The sequence below is a fragment of the Lactuca saligna genome, chromosome 1 (genome assembly GCF_052625555.1).
Source record: "Lactuca saligna cultivar CGN05327 chromosome 1, ASM5262555v1, whole genome shotgun sequence".
Lineage (NCBI taxonomy): Eukaryota > Viridiplantae > Streptophyta > Magnoliopsida > Asterales > Asteraceae > Lactuca > Lactuca saligna.
The window spans coordinates 31,244,989-31,268,404 of NC_136417.1; the positions used below are offsets into that span (position 1 = coordinate 31,244,989).

A 23,416-nucleotide genomic window follows, 5' to 3' on the forward strand; every position below is an offset into this window, starting at 1 on the left:
AGGTGCTACAAATCTCCCCCACTTATTTTAGACTTCGTCCTCGAAGTCTGCTGCTCGATCCTAAAACAGCTCGGGGTAATGTTCCATCATCTCGTCCTCCGACTCCCAAGTCCACTCCGACCCCTTCCGGTGCTGCCATTGCACCTTCACGAGTTCCATTCTTTTGTTCCTCAAATCCTTCAACTTCCGGTCGAGGATTGCCTCCGGTCGCTCAATGTAGTTTAGCATGTCATCAACCTGAATATCCTCCAAGGGTACCACTGCTGAGGCATCCACCAGGCACTTTCGCAGTTGAGAAACATGGAAAGTGCTATGTATCTGACTGAGTTCGGCTGGCAAATCCAGCCTATACGCCACCTTGCGCACCCGGGCTATAACCCTGAACGGTCCCATGTACATGGGGCCCAACTTGCCCCGCTTCCTGAATCGGATAACGCCTTTCCATGGCGACACCTTCAGGAGAACCATATCCCCGACCTGGAACTCCAGGTCTGATCGACGCTTATCGACATAGCTTTTCTACCGACTCTGAGCAGTCTGAAGCCTGCTCCAGACCTATTGAATCTTCTCTGTCATCTTGAGCACTACCTCAGTGCTCCCCATTACCCTGTAGCCAACCTCGCCCCAACATATCGAGGTCCTGCACTTCCTCCCATATAGCATCTCAAAGGGAGGACGATCAATGCTCGCATGATAACTATTCTTATAGGAGAACTCTGCCAATGGAAGGTAGGTATTCCAACTACATCCGAAGTCTAATACGCATGCTCGTAGCATATCCTCCAGGGTTTGGATGGTCCGCTCGCTCTAACCAACCGTCTGCGGGTGAAAGACGGTGCTAAAATGCAGACGAGTACCCAACTCGTCATGAAACTTCCTCCAACACCTGGAAGTGAATCGTACATCCCTTTCTGAAATCACAGAAACTGGCACACCGTGCCGCGCCACCACCTCCCGGACATAAATGTCAGCCAACTTCTCGGCCGAGATGCTCTCCTGAATCGGGATAAAATGGGCGCTCTTGGTCAATCGATTGTCTTCCATCGTGATGTCTTCCCATTTCCACAGTGGAACATCTAATGATTGCATCTTTTGGTGAGGTCTCTGATGCTCAGCCTTAACCTTCCTGCAGGTCAAGCACCGCTCCACGAACCATGCCACATCCCGCTTCATGCAGGGCCACCAATAGTCCAAACGAAGATCCCTATATATCTTCGTCGCCCCGGGATGAATGGAGAACCGATATTTCACGTATTTTTCAAATAAAAAACAGTAATTTTTATTTTTATTTATTTTTTTAAAGTTCCAAAAATAATAATTAAAAAAAGAATTTTTGGATTTTTACTTTTATTTTACATTTTAAAATTATTTTTAGATTTAGTCTCATGGTCTCACAAAATTAGTATGGTCTCGAATAAACCTGAACCAATATATATATATATATATATATATATATATATATATATATATATATATATATATATATATATATATATATATATATATATATATATATATATATATATGATTCATTATGTAAAACTTCTCTTTATGCTAAACCTATGCTATCTTTTTGTTGTTTATCCACGATATAATTTTTTAATTATAATAGAGATGAAATAATGGTATAAAATAATAAAATTCCTTTGCTTGAACTAGCAACTTACAAGCCATGTTTTGAAAATCAGACCGGACCGGCCGGTTCGATCGGTTCAACCGGGAATCGGTCCCGGATCCGGTTCTTAAATGCCAAAAAACCGGTATTCATTTGAACCGGTGAAAACCGGTCAAAACCGGAAATTTAAAAAAAAAATATATATATTTTTTTATTTTTTGTATTTTTTATATAATTAAATATAATTATGATATTATCCGGTTTTCCCGGTTTTTGAAACCAGTCTGACCGGTTGGACCATCTGAACCATCGAACCGGTAAGACGACCGGTTCGATCTCCGGTCCGGTTTTCAAAACATTGCTTACAAGCTTTTAAAATAAGTCAAAGATAATTATAGATTTCTTTATTGCTTTGGGTTTGATTCCATCGCTTTGTAACAATCTTTTCTGAACTAAATCAACTTTTTTTTTTCGTTAATAAAGATGTAATAAAATAACGAGTTAATGACAAAAACCTTTGTACTTTGAACAAATATGAAATCAGAAAAAAAAATGTAACAAAGAGATTAAAAGTTGGAAATTCGGAAGAAGTAAGGGACTAGTTTTGTAATTCGTAGGTATAAAATTGAATCACAACCACACAAACACACGTGAAAATGGAGGGTCTGGACGTCTGTGGTTGCTTGGGCCGACAACTAATCATTCAATTTTACTACGATTTTCTTCCACGCATCAATAATTCAAAACATGTTGCTTTTTTCCATCATACTTCCTAACCAACATTTCACATTTCATTTTTGCATAGTAATCAATCTTTCAAAACAGTTCGTTTTACTTATTGATTTGTTATGAAACTAAAAGTTTTGTTTCTGTTTTATGAAAATTTGTTAATTTTTGAATAAATAAACATAACTACATTGGCTAACCATACAATGATCCTTTTGAGAGATGGTTTGGATAGTTGTAATGGCGTAACCCCAATGGTACTTAAAGATATAAGACATAGGACTATAGGAGTTGTTTGTTTCTAAGTTAACAAGTAATAATATAGATTAAGCATTTAATATGGATAACTATGTACATATATCTTACCATTCAAACCTACTATATGTGTATCATTACGGCGAGGTGGTGATTGAAGTCTTTCAAACTTTTACAGCCTTCCAAACTTTCTGATTTAGAGTCAACTTTACAATAAGAAAAAGGTTTATGGAATTGTCGTCCATGCACCTCTAAGTTAAATCCATATCACATGTTCTAAATTGTCAACCCGGGTGCTTCCTATTTATATATTTGAGCCTCCCCGTAGGGGGAATATGCTTCTATTAAAGAATTAGGAGTCGGTCCTAGATAAATTTAAAAGAAATTAGTTATCCGGTTGAAAATCCAAAGCATTATCGTTTGGAGAGAAACTTGTTGGGGTATGAAGTCTTGTTCAACATTGAACACTTAAATCACAATGGAGCACTTGGAGTTCATGAAGCATGTGACAAATTAACGAATCATTTGAGAATGGAATAGGTCGTCTGGCAAAGAAACAAATCAAGTGCCAAATGAACGGATCATACAGAAGGGGTTTGGAGCACCTGGAAGATGTTTGGAGCACTTGGAGTGATATAGAGCAACAAAGGGATCTTGTTGCGACATATGTTAAAGGGATGGGCCAAAAAGGATGCTCTTGCGCCATGACATTCCTTCTTGCGCCATAATGCTCCCTCTTGCGCCATGAGGATCCCTCTTGCGCCATGAGGTACTCCTCTTGTGCCATGCATGTTTCTGTTGTGTCATGGTGGTATTGTTGCTCCAATCTTGATGTTCTTATGAGACACATAAAGCCGCTTGCGCCATCCATATTCCTGTTGCACCATGATGGCGCAAGATGGACCATCTTGGTCCTTGATGAGCCAAGTATGCTATGAAGTCGTCTATGATGTTTAAGATCGTTCAAAGATGCTCAGGAGTTGGTATTGCTCAAGGTTTACACCATGTTGTGCTACCATGATGGATGTTAGACCATCGGTGTTCATGATGCACCACCTATGCATCATGATGTTCCACTATGGTCAAGGTGATCCATCATGTGTGTTGTTAATGCTCATGAGTTGTATGTCATAGAAGAATGTTCCAGAAAATGTTACATGGTATAATATTATTGGTTGTCACCATTCATGGGCCTATGGGCCAATGAGTTTGACCCATTAAGGTTTTAGGTCTGATCTCTCAAATATAAATAGACTCTTACCCAATCATTGTAAATTACTAGTTTTTTGTGAGAGCTCAAAGTGAAATACAATTTTGAGTGCTGTAATAGTTCTAGAAACTAATAAAATCATCTCTCTCTTTCTTTCTTTCTTTCTCTCTCTCTCTTTCTATATATATATATATATATATATATATATATATATATATATATATATATATATATATATATATATATATATATATCTATCTCGTTCGCCCGTAGACATATGTCATCTTGATCAAACCACATTAAATATTATGTTCTTTTGATTTATGTTTTTCAGAGGCTTTGTGAGTTCACCGAAGTTTGTTTTTTGATATTTTTCAGAAATGCTTAACTTGTTTTGTTGTCTCCCAACAAAACTCACTCTTATCATATCCGTTCTCAGGAGTCTCCTTATTTTATTTTATTATTATTATTTTCTTGCAAACAAGAAAACTAGATAGTATAACAATACGATTTTTATAGGGTGAAAATGCAATAAAAAATAAATAAATAAACTGAGTTGCTTATAGCAAAGTAATTACACCTAAAGAGCTTGGGGGCTTGGGGTGGGTAACCTAAAGCTATACAATCTTTTTGTTAGTATATCTACATCGATGTGTGATACAGTCCTATAAGTGATTATATATGTTGGAGTTCCTATTCTCTCCACTCTTTTAGAGAAAAACATATATTTTCACTTTTTTATATTAGGTTGAATGGTAAAGTCGATAAATAGCAAACCTTATATTTATATTGGATTATTTTCTTTCAAAATCTGTCTTTTTTTTTTTTTTTTTTTTTTGGCAAATAGTTAGGAGAGAAGATTATCAATTCACCGTTTTTGATTATTTTTCATTAAATAACTAAGAAACAATATTTTGATTTTTTTAATCATTTATTTCCATTTCTTTTCAACCCACTTCTTAAAAAGAACTCCGGAAAACAGGGTAAGCGATTTCATATTAGTTACACAAGTTGAAACAAATTCTTATTATAATACAAAACTAGAAAGATATCTATAAAATCATATAATAATATTCTGAATAATAAGAAGAGTAAAAAACCATGCGTTTTAACAAATAACGATAAGCATGACATCGTCTTCTTGAAGTACAAAAAATGGTTGAATTTTGATCGATTTAAAAATCATACTATTCTTATTTTAAACATTCAAAACTAATATTAAATTGAACAAATATCACATAATTAAATATTTGTAAATATAATTTTGAAAGCGATGGAAGCCAATCACGTCTTTGAAGTTTGGTTATGATTGAAGGAAAGGCCACGACTTTTTATTTATAAAACTTTATTTTTATAACATATAAAAACTCCAACCCTTTGTCAAAACCTGTACGTATGCCACTTGTACACTTCTCAATCCGAGACTAGTATGACACGTGTACATTCACAAATACAAATATGACAGGATAGTACCTGTGGTATACAACAAAGCACACTCGACTCTGTCTCAAATATCTAATTTCCCCGAGGAAGTTGGCAATTGTTTTCCTATAGTGAAAGCAACAACTTTTATTAGAAAAAAAAATTTATACTACTAACTCGTAAAGTTATTAATATTAAGTTGAAAGATTAAATACCAAATCATTAGTTATGGGATTGAATTTAGTTAATTTAGTTACTTATATCTTGTATATAAATAGAGTTAAACTACTCTATGTCTATATAAAATACAAACAATTTAGTTAAAATACCTTTAAACAAGGCTTTTAGATTATATGGCGACGTGACACTAGAATCTCCGTTCCAAAACATATTTGCGAATTGTCGGCTTGCCACTTCATTAGGATGATTAGAATCAAAGAAAAAATAATCACTAGCATTTTTACACAATTTAAACTCCTTCACTCCTCTTTTCCCTCCACAAGTATAAATCCCACCAAAAGGACCACTACCACAACACGCAGTGTCTCCTACCTTGAAACCTTCGATCCAAATTTCAAAATCAGTGGAAGTTTATAAATTCAAAACAATGGAAGGCGTGGGTATTTGAATAATACCATATTTTGATGGGTTCTTCATCCTTTTTCTAACGGCTGTATTGAGATCGTACTTTGCGTACATGAATCCTTCCAATTGGTTCTCGAGCTCTTGAAGTTTCTGTGAAAGTTCCTGGTTGTGTAGATTTACGATGATGTCAATTTCTTCACTGCAAGTATTGTCTGGTCGTCCTGCACGAACGCTTGGCCAACACCCTATTGGCGGGACTGTAACGATTCCGAATTTCCTTCCTCCTCTTTCATGGATCCCCTTTTTTCAAAAAGAATTGAAGATCTGGGATTTGAGAATCGAGGTGATTAAAAAGGAACGAAATATTTGTTATTTGATTACCTTGAACGCATCAGTCAAGTTTCCGATCACCATTCCCACGTACTCTTCATGTGTATATGGATAAAGAATACTCTCGTTGTTGCCGACGGGGCTCAGATAGTCGTTGCCTCCGCAGCTGAACAAGTAGACGGCATCGGATAACAGCTGTTCAGCTTCCGAATCGCCTAAATTCTGTCTAAACTGTTTCTCTAAATCGCGGAAATACTGTAGCTGTGTTTTTAGGTCAACTACCTACCAATTTATATATTGAATCAATAGATGAGGAAATCGAAATATAATTCATGGAAACGAAGGGATTCATACAAATCCAACATGGCTTTCGACTAACGCACCAGCGCCTCCCGACGCAAAGTTTGCTCCATACACGAATTCCTTATTCCGGGGATCGAGATACGCAGGAATGAGAGGCAGTTTCGCTAACTCGGCTGTTTGATGGAAGATGAGTTAGGAATGAGGAAGAAAAAGAGATAGGCGGTTGTTTGTAAATATTCTCACCGACGAAATCAGGGATGAGACGACCATCGGAGAATCTTCCACTTGGAGGATCGAAGTATGATTCGCCATACGGAAAAAAATTCGCCTGGAATTCTGGAGTTGTGTTTATGTAGTTGTTGTTTCCAGGATCGTATAGCGAATCACCGAAAACGAAGAGCGCAATGTGTTTGTTGAAATGCGCCTGAGAAATCTGGCAAACTGTAAGCATTAAGAGACATGAAACAGCTAGTGGAAGACCCAAATCGGTAACTGCAACGGCCATATGTCTAAAGTTAATCATCAAGTTAGCTTGCCGGCGTTTTTATGGGTGATATTAAATGAATGTGTCGTGTTCTATTTTTGGATCGTATTTTTGACTTGACCCAATGCAGCCGCCATTACTAGATGGGTCAACAAGACTGGGGGATAACGATATCCCAATTAAAGTATGTCCTATTTTGTCAAAATTTATGGCTCTAAATTAATATATGCATGTATTTTTTTTTCTTTGCATTTTTTGTTCATAAAACATTGTTCCCCAACGTTTCTTTCATGATATAAATGCAGTTTAAAGATAAATGTTAAATTTAAATATATCAAATAGCTATTTCCTTAATTTATTGAATCTTTTAAAGCAACACATATTAACAAAAACCATAGAGGATTTATAATTGTGTTGGTGATTTTAGTGTTATCAAAATGTTTAAGTGTAATTGTTATTAATATTGAGTTAGACTGAGTTCTATTTTACTCACTGTGATTGGAGGTGTGGGGTGTATACTCGAAATGATAAATGAAAACTAGGGATACTAGGGTTCGGGGGCAGCGCCCCTAACGGGGTCCAAGTGGTAGAACCCCTAAACAAATTTCTATAATGGGAAAGACTTCAACCATGCATTTCCCGCCAAAAACAAGTGGTGACATCAGTGTGATGTTATAATCAGTTTTGTCATATAACCATATGTCTAACCACCATTTTGGTGCCAAAACTGCATGTAACCACCAGTAACTATCTTTTCCTTATATATAAGAACACATTGCATGAAAAAGGGTTACATTCTATACACTCAATCTATACATTAGATTCTTTCTGTCTCATCAAACACAAATTACAAGGTACTTTCCGTGTTTCAGATTTATAAGTCGTCTAATTTCTAAATTGTCATTCTTTGATTATCCTAAATTTGATTTCGTGATACCCCAAGCTATAGGGTCGAAATCATAGAATTTGGAAAGTGATTGCAATCATGATCCTAAAAAATATCCAAGTATATTGATATTTTTAAAACCCAAATTGTATCAAATTTATTCAGTTCGCTAGTTAAACCAACATTAGTATGTTAGCTTGAGTTTTTTTTTTGAACAACTAAATCATATAAAAACAAGGTCTAGCAAGGATCTAGAGAAAAAAAAAGAACTGCAAAAAGTTAGGCATTGACCGGATTTTTCAACTAGTCAACTCAAGAAATCACAGGCTTATGGTTCCTATAACCAATCAAACAAAAACTCTCTAATCGCTTAAAATTTTTATGTTTATGAAACTTATTCCGTTCAGACACCAAGTCATTAGCAAAACCCACAAGGTAGCATTAACAATCTTCCACCATCACCTTCTTGTGTCGGGTCACGAACACATTTATCCAAAGAAGAAGATCACCCATTTGATGATCATGTTTAATTAATTACAAATGGATCAAAATTATGAACTAACGCAAGTTTGGTGGTACAAAATATAAATAATGTGAGTATGATCACGAACATGATTAGATAACGTTTAGAGGGTCGTGTCACTTGCATGTCTTTTGATCGTGTTCACAATGACTTATGTGATTTTCATTATACTCTTTTATGAAATAAGAAATATGTGGCGACTTTTATAATTGATTCATCACATTTTTGTTATATTTATTTATTGATTTTTTTTTTAAATACAATACTGTAGATAAATTTAAAAATTACAAAACTAAAGTTACACAAAAATTTATTGTTAGATTCTATGAACTGATTGGGTGGAGATTATATGGATCCCAATTATTTGGAATTATACATGAAGAGAAATCAAATATTCTCCTATCTTTTATTACTATCTTTCTTTCTTACTTGTTAGGTCAAATAAAATATTAAAATTTAGAGAGAGAGAGAGAGAGAGAGAGATGTTAGTATTTCATGAGTAGAAAAATGGGTGAGAACAAAAAATAGGAGGATATTTAATTTTTGTATTGAAATAATGGCTTCTTATGTTAGCCTGTAGATTATTAGATTATTAGCTCACATGTTTATGGTCCATTTAGTCTTTAGCCCTTTAGGGTTTTATCTGGCTAGTATTTATTCTCCGCTTTATTCTTTGTAGTCTTTATGCTTTTCATTGAGAACCTTGTAATTTCTCTCTATCATAATCATATGACAATGTTATCATGGTATCAGAGCGGAGGTTCGATACATTGTTAGAAGACTTTGTAGCAGTCATCTGTGGCTGTTTCGTTTTCAATATGTTTGATGCTTTGTCGTTGCTGATGTTCGTTTGTTTATTGGTACTCGTTTGCTGCTGTTGTTAGTTTGTTGTTGCTATTCGATTGATTGCTTCCGCTAGTTTGTTTGTCTTCTCATTCTCAAATTGCTTATCTATTGTTGTTGTTATTTATTCGTTGCCAACATGACTGGAAAGGATGATTCCATTCAGTTAATCAATAATCATCTAGATAGAAAGAATTATATGTATTGGAGTTATGTTATGAAGAACTTCCTTCGTGGGAAGAATATGGTGAGCTATGTCACTGGGACTAAAGCCAAACCCTCAGTGCCTCAAGCCGAGAATTTCGATTTGTTGATTGATGCTTGGGAGACTGATAACTCCAAGGTCATTACTTGGATTAACAATTCTGTTACTCAGTCTATTGGTATGCAGTTGGCTAAATATGACACAACAAATGAAGTTTGGAATCTCTTGGAGATACTATATACTCAGTCCAACTTTGCTAAACAATATCAGTTAGAATGTGATATTCGTGCTCTTCAACATAATGACCAGAGTATTCAAGATTTTTATGCTGCTATGTCTGATTTGTGGGATCAATTGGCTCAAACTGAATCTAAAGAGTTAACAGATTTTGAGCCTTACATTGTTAGGAGGGAAGAAAAACATTTGGTTCAGTTCTTGATGGCCTTGCATTCTGATTTTGAAGGCCTACGTGGAACGATTCTTCATCGCTCTCCCGTTCCTTAAGTGTATTATCTTGTTCATGAGTTGATTGCTTAAGAGACTCATATCAAGTCTCACGCAGATAAAGGGTTTAAAGTAACTTCCATTCTTACTTCCATTCCTGTCGTGCTTGTTGCTTCCACTAATCAGTCTCGAAAAACTTCAAGGGTTGCTTGTAATGAGTGTGCATTCTGCAAACAGAAAAATCATTGGAAAGCTCAGTGTCCATTGTTAGTCAACAAGGGTAAATCTGGTCAGTCTTATTCTGGACAAAAAATAGGTATGGTCAACATAAGTTTTAGCCATGTTCCTTTGTTACTCATCCACGGACACCTCATCCTCCATAGTTTGCTGTTGCTGCTACACCATCGGTTGACATAAAATTTGTTGGAAACATGCCACCATCAACATTGAGAGTTTCAGCCAATATTTGGCCTTTAATCCCACTGCCATGTTGGCATCCATGTCTCATTCTGGTCCTACTTTATCCGATACATCAGGTATTCCCCCATCTTCATGGATTTTAGATTATGGTGCAACCCATCACATGACTCCTCATTTATCATCATTTACTTCTTTGTCACATGCGTCATCTATTTCTGTTATGTCTGCTAGTGATGCATCTATGCTACTCAAGGGTGTTAGGTCTGTCTCTATTTCTTATATCACTCTCCTTGATGTCTATTACATTCACAAACTTACTTCGAATCATGCCTTAGACATTTAGTTGTGTAAGTTTGATAATTGGGCGTCCTTTTCTAATTATGTCTGTGCTATACATGATTAACACACTCAGAAGGTGATTGGGATCGGCTGTAGCCTGTAGGGTGAGGGAACTGTATGTCTTGGAGATTCTCAAAGTATCTGTTGTTGCTGCCTCCATCATTGATTTGTCTTCTTTTCATTTTAGTCATTTATTGTCTGAGTTTTATCTTTGGCATTCTTGTTTGGGACATGTGTCTGTATCACGTTTGAGTTTTCTAGCATCTAGTGGTGTTTTGGGTCATTTGAATACTTGTGATATTTCTGATTGTAGTGGTTGTAAATTGGTAGAATTCTTTGTTTTACCTTTTCAATAAAAGTATGTCTTGTTCTACTGCTCCTTTTGATATTATTCATTCTAATGTGTAGGGTCCTGCACCAGTATCCACAAAGGGTGGGTCTACCTATTATGTATCTTTTATAGATGATTATACTTGATATACATGGGTTTATCTTATGAAGCGCAGATCTGATTCCCTTGTCATTTACAACAATTTTAGAGCTCTTGTTAAAACTCAACATTCGGTTGTGATCAAGTTCTTCAGGTGTGACTTAGGGGGTGAATATACCTTTAATGGTTTTAATCAGTTACTCGCTTCTAATGGTACAATAAACCAGCCATCGTGTACTGACACTCCTTAACAAAACGGTGTGGCAGAACGAAAACACCGTCATGTTGTTGAGTCAACCCGCTCATTGCTCCTGTATGCGCAAGTCCCTAGTGCCTTTTGGGAGAACCAGTCATAACTGTTGTTTATGTGATTAATCGTATCCCTACTTCATTGAATTCAAGAATGTCTCCTTTTGAGAAGCTATATGGTCACCTACCAGACTACTCTTCTTTACGATTTTCTAGATTTTTTTTTTCTTTGTCCTCATGTTGAGAGAAACAAGTTGGGGCTAAAATCTGCTATTTGTGTATTTTTGGGGTATGGTGTTGGACATAAAGGATACCGTTTCTATGATCCTGTGAGTCAAAAGTTATATGTTTCCTAACATGTCATTTTTTGGAACATATTCCTTTCTACTCGATTCCTGCTATAGCCCATAAAGTAACGAAGTCAGATCTTCTGCATATTGATCCTTTAAATGAGGAGATAGAGTCTCGAGACCTATCTATGCCACCTGATCATTCAGCTCATGACACACCCACTTCTTCAGAGAGTTCCTCGACTCCTACTGCTGCCGAGTCTGCCCCTTTGACCGTTGAAATTGAAGATCCACCTCCACCACCACCCCTTAGGAGGTCTACTTGTCCTATCAAGTCCACCAAGCTTCCAGATGTTGCTTACTCTACATACTCAGGACCATTTGCTTCATTTATAGCGAGCATCCATCATCTGTTTGAACCTGAATCATGTAGAGAAGCTATTTTAGATCCTCTTTGGCAGAATGCTATGGTTGAGGAACTTACTACTCCTCATTAGACTCATACATGGGAATTGGTTTCCCTTCCTCCTGGGAAACATATGATAAGTTGTCTTTGGGTGTACAAGATAAAAACAAAATATGATGGGTTTGTTGAGCGACATAAGGCCAAACTTGTAGCAAAAGGGTATTCCCAACATCACAGTTTTAACTATGAGGAAACCTTTGCCCCAGTGGTAAAGATGATGACAGTCTGTACTATGATTGCAGTTGCATCTGTTTGACAGTGACAATCTTTCAAATGGATGTCAAGAATGCATTTTTTAATGGTGACCTCCATGAATAGGTTTATATGTCTCATCCCCCAAGAATTTAGAACCAGCCAGGTGAGGTTTTTCAGCTTTGCAAAGCTTTGTATGGTCTCAAACAAGCACCTCATGCTTGGTTTGAGAAATTCTCCATAGTGATTAGTTCTCTTGGATTTATCCAAAGTAATCATGATTCGACTTTGTTTGTTAGATGCTCGAGTGCAAGACAGATTCTTTTGTCCTTATATGTGGATAACATGATTATTACTGGTGATGACCATAGTGGTATTGAGTCTCTGAAGCATGATCTAGATCATCGATTTGCTATGAAGGATTTGGGCTTACAGAGTTATTTCTTGGGTATTGGGGTAGCTTAGTCTAAGAAAGGGTATCTTCTTTCTCAGACTATATATATATATATATATATATATATATATATATATATATATATATATATATATATATATATATATATATATATATGACTTGTTTACACGGGAGGGCCTCTCTGACAATCAGACTGTTGATACTCCTCCTGAAACCAATGCATGATACTTTTCTACTGATGGTGTTCCTTTGACCGATCTGAATCTTTATCGTACTGTTGTGGGAAGTTTGGTTTATCTCACAATTACTCGTACGTATATTGTTCATGTTGTTTATGTTGTCAGTCAGTTTGTTACTGCTCCTACCTCTGTTCATTAGGGAGCTGTACTCCGTATTTTGAGATATATTCGTGGCACTTAATTCCAAACCCTCTTGTTTCCCTCAACTTCTTCTCTTGAGTTACGTGCCTATAGTGATGCTGGTTGGGGCGATCGTCATGATCGTTAATTTACCACCAAATTTTGCGTATTTCTTGGAGAGTCTCTCATTTCATGGAAGAGCAAGAAACAGGACGTTGTCTCTAGATCTTCCACGGAAGCTGAATATTATGCTATGGTTGTGATTACATGTGAGATTATCTGATTACGGTGGTTGCTTTCGGTTATGGGAGTTCACATTTCTTCACTTACTCCCTTGTATTGTGATAACAAAAAGTGCGATACAAATTGAGAAAAATTCTTTTTCCATGAGCGGACAAAGCACATTGAGATTGATTGTTACTTTACCTATCATCACTTACAGCTCGGAACCATATTGCTTCCGTTTGTTTCATCAACCTTGCAGCTTGTGGATATTTTTACGAAGGCTCTATTGGCTTCTCGGTTTCGGTTCTTGTGCTACAAACTCTCAATGCTTATTGCTGTGGCATTGTGATTTTGAGGGAGGATGTTAGCCTATATATTATTAGCCCACATGTTTATGAGCCCTTTAGTCTTTAGCCCTTTAGGGTTTTTTCTTGCTAGTATTTATTCTCCACTTTATTCTTTGTAGCCTTTTTGCTTTTCATTAAGAACCTTGTAATTTCTCTCTATTATAATAATATGGCTATGTTATCACCTTATATACTATAACAAAATGATGTGAAATAAAAAAAAAATCAAATTTTGAAAGAAATGGCTAACTTAATATTTTCTTACTCGGGATTGAGTGAGGGTTCTGGGGAGAGGCCATGCTAATGACATATTATGTTTTAATTAGAGTTCCAAAAAAGTGATGAAAAGAGGCCGACAACATGAATTTTTGTTCATAAAAACTCTAAATTTAAGTTATTGTATTTGTAGCTAGCCATTTTTTTCTAGAAAAATGATTAATTAGGTTTTTCAAAATATTTTGTAACAACGTAAAATTTTAAAAACAAAATTTTCCTTTAAGATCATATAATTCTCATAACACATTTATAAAAAATCTTATTTATTTAATTTACAAATGCAACTCTGTAACGCCCCGATTCTCAGGTATTGATTTAAGTAAGAATTTCTTTGGTTTTATGTCCTACTCGACGAGCTAAGGGTGCCCTAATCGTCGAGTAGCAACGAGGTGGGACCGCGCATTTAATGACCTACTTGCCGAGTCCATAAAAGGACTCGACGAGTAGGAGCTGGTAGATGAAACCCTAGACTTCGGGGTATTTCACCCTATTTAAAGGATCATTGGCCATCCCCCCCGCCTCCCCTTCACTGCTTCTTGCCCTTCTAAAACCCTAGTCGTGTGTGAGCTCATTTTGTGCATTCTTTAGCTTGGAGGAGGATTTTCTTGGAGAAAGGAGCTTGGAGGATCAAGCATTCAGAAGCAAGGAGCTTGAAGGACCTGAGATCTGTTGTAGTTATCATCTTCTGGAAGGTATAAATCGTTACCCTAACCTCATTCATTCTAGATTCCCTCTTTGGTCAAGTTCTAGGGTTTTTATAGGATGATTGGAAGCTAATCTTGCTTGCAACTTTAGATATGAAGTTGTAACTTCAGAACTGAACTCCTTTGGGCCTCTTAGTACATAAAGTTTCCAGCTTGTGCAAGAATGAGACTCCCCTAAAGTGTAAAGCTTCATTGGAAGCATAGATTGATCATTTAGAGCCTTTAGAACCTTGCATGTGCGTAAAGTTTGCAAATTTACGTGATAAACATGCCTTAGAAGCTTGGATCTGTAATCTGGAGCCTTGCTATGGCTTAAAAAGCGTCTGCTTGGATGGAGGTCTGCGAGGACTCGATGAGTTGGATGAGCAACTCGACGAGCCGAATGAATTTGGTCGCGAACTCGACGAGTTGGATGAACAACTCGACGAGTCCGTTGAAGTTTGCCTTGAACTCGTCGAGTCGTTAGAAGAATCGGCGAGTCAACTAGAGTTCCCCCGATTCTTGGGCATGTACAAGCTCGACGAGTTAAAGGAAAACTCGACGAGCCAATCAAGGATTTCACAACTCCTCGAGTTCAGGAAGGACTCGACGAGTCGGTAAACTACACTCGACGAGTCAAGTCAACATGGACAGTTGACTTTGACTGTGGGCGTTGACCTTGACCAAGAGTTGACCAGTTGACTTCTGAGGGTATTATGATAATTTGGGAACTTATGAAGAAAGGGTTTTATGGTATTTATAGGTAGTGAAGTTCGTGTTGGTGATCCGGGAGTTGAAGCTTATTAGTTTTTGACGTCAGTTGCGAGGTGAGTTATCCACACTATACTAAGGGGTCTAAGGCACCAAGGCCGTCCCATTTAATGTGTTACCTTGAACTGTGATAGATGTTGAGTATGATTTAGTATCGCATGCTAGTGGTTATGCCTATTAGGTAGGTCTGTAGGACTACCTGTGTTGTTATGTAATTATTGCATGCTCGATTCTTATGATATATGTGTTGGTTATATGGGATGGGTTAAGGTTGTACTTCTTTGTGCGGTAGCCAACAAACCCTAGGAGCATTCCAGTTACGAGCTCAGGGAGACTCGTACTGTGGGCTCGTGGGTAGTACAGTTTGTAGGGCTGTGGACCCATTATGTACTGTTCTGTTCAGTTGTGATGATATGTTATTGTGACATGGTTATGTTGACTGTATGTGTATCAGTATTTTGGGGGTAACTCACTAAGCTTTCGGGCTTACAGTTTCAGTTTATTGTTTCAGGTACATCAGGGGATCGAAGCAAGGCCAAGGCGTGATCGTACAACTCCTCCTATTGTGTTTATGTTTTTGGGAAAAACTCTGATAATCAATATTTTCAAAACAAAGTTGTAATGTTTTGATGTACTTGACATGTTTTAAAAAGTTTAAATTGGGTTGGAATTTTGGATGTTACAAACTCCTTGTTTGTTTGATTACAAATCCAGGATCCTCGAGACATAACTCTTTCACTGGTGTGTACAATCAAGTCGGTGCCTTCTCGTGATCCTGAGAAAAAACTGAAACACATAACACATAACACGGTAAGCACGAAGCTTAGTGAGTTCCCCAAAATACCACATACAACACATATTAGCCACTCGAGGCTATAACTCTGTTTGACCCTCTGGTTAATGTGTATCAGTGGGACCCTCCAGTCCCATAACTCTATGGACCCTCTAGTCCTAACTTTGTGGACCTTCCGATCCTAACTCTGTAAACTCTGAAACATACATAACATAAATCACATAAAAATAATGCAGTGTATCACATCATATAAATAGCATACAAAATACTCTGTCACATAACTCTAATTACCACTCTAGGTAAAGTATAGTGAGAAGACTCACCTCGGGATATCTCAAACAGTCTTGAACTCGAAATACTGATCTAGCCTCCGCCTAATCACATAAATAAATTACTTTAATTCAATAATGGCTCACAAAGGCTACATAAGTCTCTTACTATAATCTCTAGGGGTAAAAGACCATTCTACCCCTCTATTGCTCCAAAGGTCCACTGGTTGACTAAACCCAAAAGTCAATTGAAGTCAACAATGCACTCTGACCAGACTCGTGAGTTCATGCGACGACTCGGCGAGTCCATACGCGTACTCATATTCCTCTTAAGGTCTCACTCGACTCACTGAGCCACCCACCCAACTCGTCGGGTCACCAATGGTCCGAGTCACGGGGAAACCCGATCCGACTCGTTGAGTTCACCAAGGCACTCGGCGAGTTCCCTCCATGCACATGCTCAATCGACCTCCTGAGGTCAGATCTGCTTCACCAATCTATAGATCTCGCCTCTTAGAACCCAAAAATCACGCAAAGGCTCAACCTTGATGTCCATGGATGGTATATTTTGCTCATTATACCATTATGACTCCATTAAAGCTTCATAGCTTCCAAACTCCATGTTTTCTCATCTATAATCTCATACTTTCGGACTCTCTGGACCTTACAAGGTCCATATATACCACTCAAGCTTGGAAAGGGGTTTGATGTATTCAAAACCCCATCATGAGGATAATATAAGCCCAAATTTCCAAAATAATAGATCTACACAATTAGGGAAGGAAAGGGGTCGAAGATAATACCTCTAACTGAAGCCCATTTGAATGAAATCTTCAGATGTAGCAATTATCTTTGGCATTCTCGATTGTAACCTCCTCCTCTTTTGCATAATCACACTTATAAGCTCAAGACAGTTCTCCCTCTCACTCTACATTATCAAGGGCTCTTTAGTGTTGTTCTCTGGAAGATATGGCTACAATTGGGAGGCCATAAGGTCCTTTATATAGGTCTCAAGCCCAATGAATTAGGGTTTCCGTCCACAGCACTGACTCGACGATTCAGATACCCAACTCGTCAAGTCCATCCATTTGACGCGTCCCCAGGTCGCGACCCAACTCGACGAGTTAAGGATCCAACTCGTCGAGTCACCCAATCAAACTCATGCCTATATAAAAAATGTTATACCTCGGATATCGGGATGTTACATATTTACACAACTTCACATCATGCTTTACCAAAAGTATAGTCCAATAAAAGCAATTATTTTAATACATACATATATCATTTGAGTTACAATTTCATATCATTATATAAACCATAGTAAAAACAAATACTAATCAAATAAAGAGATTCACCAATTGAAATCAACCTCCCAAAAAATAACATGACTTCATTAAGGCCATCAAGTATAAGTTCCACACTATCATACCATAATGGATGCAATCTCAACGTCACATCATCACCATATTCACACAACACATCATTATGGATACTCACCACTTCACATCACCAAATTATTTTCACTTTTCAATTATGAGAAATTAAATATCCTCTTACATTTTCTTCCTACATATCTTCCTATATATCTTAAATTATGACATATTAATAATATTATAATATACTTTTGTGACACATATCCCCTTTTAAGATGGATAAGAGGATATGTAAAAAGAAATATAGGAGAATATTTAATTTCTCTTCAATTATTTAATAAATGGTCTCGTATGTTTCCCTTGAATTGCTTCACATTGCACAGACCACACATGGCCATGCCATGGTGTCTCCATGTTGAGATGGTATGCAAAACGTGGAGATGTGGCCACCTAGTCACTGCGCCAGTGGCGTTGCAGATATACCAAACAATCTAACAATACAATTTTTTATATCCACCCAACAAGAGAAAGGTATATTTATTTAAAACGAGTATCTAGAAATGAGAAATCTATATTAGCTTTGGTGTAAACCCGCTAAATTCTAAAGCATTCCTTTAAAATTGCACAAGAATTCCCAAAATAGAGTACCGAAGTCATTACAATGTCCCTTAAACCCAAATCGAAAAACAAATTGCTTTGGTTGAATGAAATTCTAAAAAGACAATCTAACTTTGCTCTCTCATAATTCTCCTAGTGAGGACGACTATTCCTCCTGCACCAATTTCGCCAAATCAAAATGAAATCATCATTTTCAATGTATTTTACGTACTTTTAACGTCTATTCATGGACTCAAAGAACCAAACTATGTTTTAGGGTTAAAGCTACAAACTATAGCAGTGTGTACAGGGGCGCATCTATAGTGGTACCCTGTGTTGCACCGACAACACCTATTTTCCCTTTACGCATTGGAAAAATTTTCTATTTTTTGATTTTTTTAACCTATTTTTCCTGCACTGGCAATACCTACTTCAACTCGGCAACACCTAGTATGAATCATGCGTCCGCCCCCGAGTGTGTAGCCACAAATTTTGACAAGCACATGCATAAAACTTATAATTTCAATCTATATAACATGCCCTTTTCTTTACAAAATAAGGTCAAGGATGTGATCTAAAATGAAGTTGATAGAATTAAAATTTCTATATATATTAGAAGCTTAACCTAGAAAGATGGGAAATTATCATGGTCATTGGAAGAGAGCTTTGAGATTGTAAGTTCCTCTACTTGCTTCTTTGTTCCACATTTCATGGGCCATTTCTTCATAAACTCTTTCAGTGAAATGATAAGAGTCCCAAAACACATACTCTTTAGGATTCTCGCACACTTCAAATTCTTTCACCGGCCTCCTCCCTCCACAGCTAAACGTTCCTCTAAACCGCCCTGTCCCACAACATGCCACTTTCCCTTCCTTGTAACCTAAACATAAAACATCATTTCGTCAATCACATGTCACTTTAGTTCAAATAATCATTAACACACAATGTTGCACATCTATACCGTATATGGATGGATGTTTTATTCTATGCTTGATATTGCTACTGAAGTCGTATAGCGAATATTTGAATCCATGCAGTTGCTTTGTTAATCTTTTTAGCAACTTTGCAAGCTCTTGGTTATGTAGTTTTGCTAGCAATGAAGCCTCCTTTACACACCCAACGGATTCACTTAATGGATTAAGAAGTATCCTCATCCCTGGAATACAACCCAATGGACCCAAATTCAGAAACCCAAATTTTCTGCCTCCTCTTTTGTGTAACTCCTGTCCAAATTGTAAGCACTTAATGTCAAATCTTGCAAATACTCCATTATTGTGCATTAAAGAGTTGATATACATATGCATGCTTACTTTTATAGCGGTTGTTAAATTACCAAGAACAATTTTTACAAGGAGGGAGTTGGAGTATGAGGAGGTGAAATTAGTGGAGTTGGTAATCAAGTATGGGCTTGCATAATCGTTTGTTCCAATGCTAAACAAATAGACAGCTTTAGACAATGTGTCACTAGCCTCAATGTTCCCATAAATTTTTCTCAATCGATTCACCACCTTCTTGTGATTGCTTAACTGGGTTTGAAGACCGATTACCTGTCAACAATTAAAAATCATATCTTTTTAAATATTTTTTAAAGACTTTGATGAAAGTGACACAATGAATGACATAATGCTTTGATTCTATATTTACAAAATCACATGTATCCATCATCTAGTAGTAGTACTATAGCACTAAGAGTTGAAAAATAGGACCATTACCCACATCTAGCTACTTGTGTTTTTAAAATATTGGAGTTTAGCCTGAAACATATGTTGGACCTATCAGTTTTGTCCCTGCAACTTTCCTACCCACACCACATGCATTCTTCCACTTAAAAAAAAAAAAAAAGTTTCTTGATACTTTTTGTTCACCCCTTTGTTTCTAAATCAAAATCTTTTTTTTTTTTTTCTGATAAGCATTAACTATTAGAAAAAGATTATTAGCACACAGGAATCTGTTTACAGTTAACAAAGTGGATTTCCTAAAGATACGGGTATCCATATACCCTATTTACTATTGTTTCCATTAATTTAAAAAAGCTGGATTTAAATCTTTAATAGATGTGGGTTTCCACAATCGAACTTGGTTGACTATTCTATCTTCCATGTGAACTGCACTCTGACCATGTGATTTTGTAGATTCAATTTCTGAAATTAATTAAATGTAGTTTATGTTGTTAAATTTGGCAAAGGTAGGGGGTCAACTTCAGAAAGTGATTTGGTTGGTATTACACCCAACACAATGAGTGGTCTAAAATGTTCACTTACCAGTTAAAAAGGCAAATCTTCAAACTACTTTCCTTTTTCCATCATGGAACCATAAAAAAAATCTAAAAATTTATCCTCTTTCTAATCTCAAGAACTTAAAATAATATATAATTTGCGATAATAGCGAAGATAACTGCATAAAATCTGCTCCAGAAATCTTACAATAACTAAAGCTTTGTTTGAATATGCTTGGAGAAAAAGGGGTAATAAACTATAATAACTAAAGCTTTGTTTGAATATGCTTTAAAGTTATGTTTGTTGAATATGATATTAATTACTTGTTGTTTCTGCACCAAAATAATTACGTACCGATCCCTGAAACGTTTCAACAAGAGCACCTGCTCCTGCGGATGCAAAGTTGGCTCCGATCTTGTAATACCTCCGGCTGTCAGGCTCCATATACGGCGGAATCAAGGGCAACTTGGCGTACTTCACTTTTTCATGATTATGGAAAATAGTAGTTATGATTAAGAAACGGAATCTGGGAAGTTAGATATGAAAGCGCAGATGGAAAACAAAAAAAGGCTTACAGATGAAATCAGGAATGATACGGCCGTCGGAGAAGCGGCCGGTGGGAAAGCGGAAGAATGTTTCTCCGTATGGAGGGAAATTAGACTGGTCGAGAGTGGTGGTGTTAATGTAGTTGTTGTTTCCAGGATCGAAGAAAGAGTCTCCGAAGACGAAGAGCGCAGCAGTGGCATGTTTTCGGGATTCGATTGATCGAGATGCGAGGAGGAAGAAGGTGAAGAAGAAGCAGAGTAAGAATGGTGGTGCCATTAGAAATAAAGGTGACCGCGGTTGATGCCTTTATGGAGGAGATTGTTTACATCTAATTGCAGAGTGCAGACAAACGTTGTTGACTAATCAAACCTTTTGAACTTCTATTTTCAGTCTGCAACGACCATGTACGGCGGTGACATGTGGATCGGCTCACTTTCCTTTTTCTCCAATATCTTAAAAAAAAAAAATCTCTTTTTATACTCTCACACCTTATTTTTAAGTTGTTGTTTATTTACTTTACTTTATTTTTATTTTTTTATTTTTAAGAAGGAAAAGGGAAGAAAAGAGACGAAACGGAAGGAAATACGAATTCTCGATTTTTTTTAAGGAAAGAAAGGGAAGAAAGTGAAACGAGAGATGTTTTCGAATTTCATTCCAGAAGAGAAAAAGAAGGTAAAGAAGGGATTGAGAGGGGAAGAAATGATTTATTTCTAAGACCATACGGTATGGATCACTACAACCGCGTTAAGGCTGATGTGGCACACCCGAAACGTCGGCATAACACCGGAAACACCACCCTCGACTCCTGTTAAGGTAAGTCTCGTTGTAAAGACGACGGATGACAACACCCCATTTCTTCTCGCATCTTCCTTTCTCAACGTTGTTATGTATCTTGAACACCATCCATTGATCTCGTTGTGGGGAGAAGATGGTGACGTCGTATTGTTATGGGTAGGTATCGGTGTTGCCCATACCCAATACTCTAATATTTTTTTTTCCTTAGATTTTTGGGATGATTGAGAGAGAAAAAAAAATACAAGGAAAAGAAGAGGAAGAAAAGATTTTTTTCCCCTTATTTTCCTTCTTAATAAATTTGAAAACAGGACATTATAGTCTTTATTTTATTTATTAATTTACATGTAAGTTGTATATATTTTTTTTCATCTCATTATTTTTTAACTCGTCTATGATTTCACATTTGGCATAATTAAATGAATAAAAAATAAATATTAACATTTAGCAGAAAGATATGAATTTCCATAAACACAAACATAAAAAGATATACGTAATTTTAAATATAAAAAAATTAATGTGCAAAAATCAATGATACAAAATTCAATTTTAAGTAATTTATTGCCATATGCATAGACTAGCTTTCCTTTTTCTCTAATGTCTTTAAAGAAAATAAAATTTCTCTTACTTTATTATCCTATACTCTTATTATCGTATTTTATTTAGGGAAAATGATCTTTGAGGGTAATAAAGTGTTCTATAAGTATTCATTTGGTCCCTTATCTTTTTTTTGTCTTTATTATACCACTGAACTTGCTAATCCTGTTCACCAAAACCCTTGATACCGGTTGTTGTAGGTTACTAGTTATGTGGATATTACGTGGCATTATGTGCGATAAACTGGGCTTATTAATTGCAAAGTTGTAGTATTGCATCGTTCTTGCCCTAGATCGACATGGATGCTTCTTCTTCTTCTTCTTCTTCTATTTCTTCCAAACGAAATGCTGAATTTCAACCTGAAAATCCTTGTTATTGTGGGTTACCATCTCGTGTACGAACTTCACGAACTAAAGACAATCCAGGAAAAAAATTCAGATTGTGCCCTAACTCCATGGTAAAACAAATGTTTTGTACTTTTCGTTTAATCTTCTTCACGAACCAAATGTTTTTTAGTTTTCGTTTAATCATCTTTCTTTAACCAATTTGTTACTTTTTTCAAGAATGAAGGACCAAAATGCAAGTTATGGGAATGGTTGGAGCCTAAAAGCCCTGAAAATGAAGTCAATTTTGGGAAGGACAAAAAAGAACTGTGCAATTTAACCCTTAAAGTTTCTATATTGGAAAATGAGATCAGCATTTGTAAGATGAAGATGGAACAAGAAAACTTGGTTGTTAGACAAGAGTTTGAAAAACTCAAATGGAAGTTATTTACTCATAAAGTTATGATGATTGTGTTGTTTCTGTTGTTTGTGTTTAAAAAGTAGTCAGTTTAGCTGTATTCAAAGACTAAATGTAATCCTTAATGTTGTAATTTGTTTGATGTATTAAGACTAAATCTTTTTGATTAATGATAGTTTGATGTTTTGAGTGCTTTCCA

General features: G+C 36.4%; 3 protein-coding genes and 1 long non-coding RNA gene across 7 annotated transcripts; 2 read left to right on the forward strand and 2 right to left on the reverse strand.

Annotated features, from left to right (window-relative positions):
* Positions 1-5,115: 5,115 nt before the first annotated feature.
* On the reverse strand, positions 5,116-7,064 carry LOC145031163 (GDSL lipase-like). Its single transcript, XM_078979677.1, has 6 exons — positions 6,690-7,064; positions 6,498-6,619; positions 6,195-6,425; positions 5,864-6,113; positions 5,558-5,788; positions 5,116-5,354 (listed from the first exon to the last, which is right to left on the reverse strand). The coding sequence occupies exons 1-6, from the start codon at positions 6,967-6,969 to the stop codon at positions 5,314-5,316; spliced, it is 1,155 nt and encodes a 384-aa protein (XP_078835803.1). The 5' UTR covers positions 6,970-7,064; the 3' UTR covers positions 5,116-5,313.
* Positions 7,065-9,321: 2,257 nt separating this feature from the next.
* Positions 9,322-9,891, forward strand: LOC145004443 (uncharacterized). The gene has a single exon (XM_078963366.1). It carries the CDS (start codon positions 9,322-9,324, stop codon positions 9,889-9,891), a length of 570 nt encoding a protein of 189 aa, XP_078819492.1.
* An 8,924-nt stretch (positions 9,892-18,815) lies between these two features.
* GLIP5 (GDSL-motif lipase 5) lies at positions 18,816-21,475 on the reverse strand. Of its 2 annotated transcripts, none has more exons than XM_078979689.1 (5): positions 21,117-21,475; positions 20,896-21,020; positions 19,636-19,872; positions 19,287-19,548; positions 18,816-19,205 (listed from the first exon to the last, which is right to left on the reverse strand). In XM_078979689.1, exons 1-5 carry the CDS (start codon positions 21,361-21,363, stop codon positions 18,976-18,978), a joined length of 1,101 nt encoding a protein of 366 aa, XP_078835815.1. In that variant the 5' UTR covers positions 21,364-21,475; the 3' UTR covers positions 18,816-18,975. The 2 variants fall into 2 exon arrangements, with proteins under 2 accessions (XP_078835815.1, XP_078835822.1); XM_078979696.1 differs by having other exon boundaries at positions 20,896-21,015; positions 21,117-21,287.
* LOC145031189 (uncharacterized) lies at positions 21,290-23,364 on the forward strand. 3 transcript variants are annotated; one of them, XR_013676867.1, is made up of 5 exons: positions 21,328-21,374; positions 21,478-21,491; positions 21,634-22,038; positions 22,677-22,933; positions 23,040-23,364. It is a non-coding gene; the product is annotated as an uncharacterized LOC145031189 (long non-coding RNA). The 3 variants fall into 3 exon arrangements; XR_013676865.1 differs by having other exon boundaries at positions 21,290-21,374; positions 21,478-22,038; XR_013676868.1 differs by having other exon boundaries at positions 21,290-21,374; positions 21,478-21,900.
* Positions 23,365-23,416: the final 52 nt, after the last annotated feature.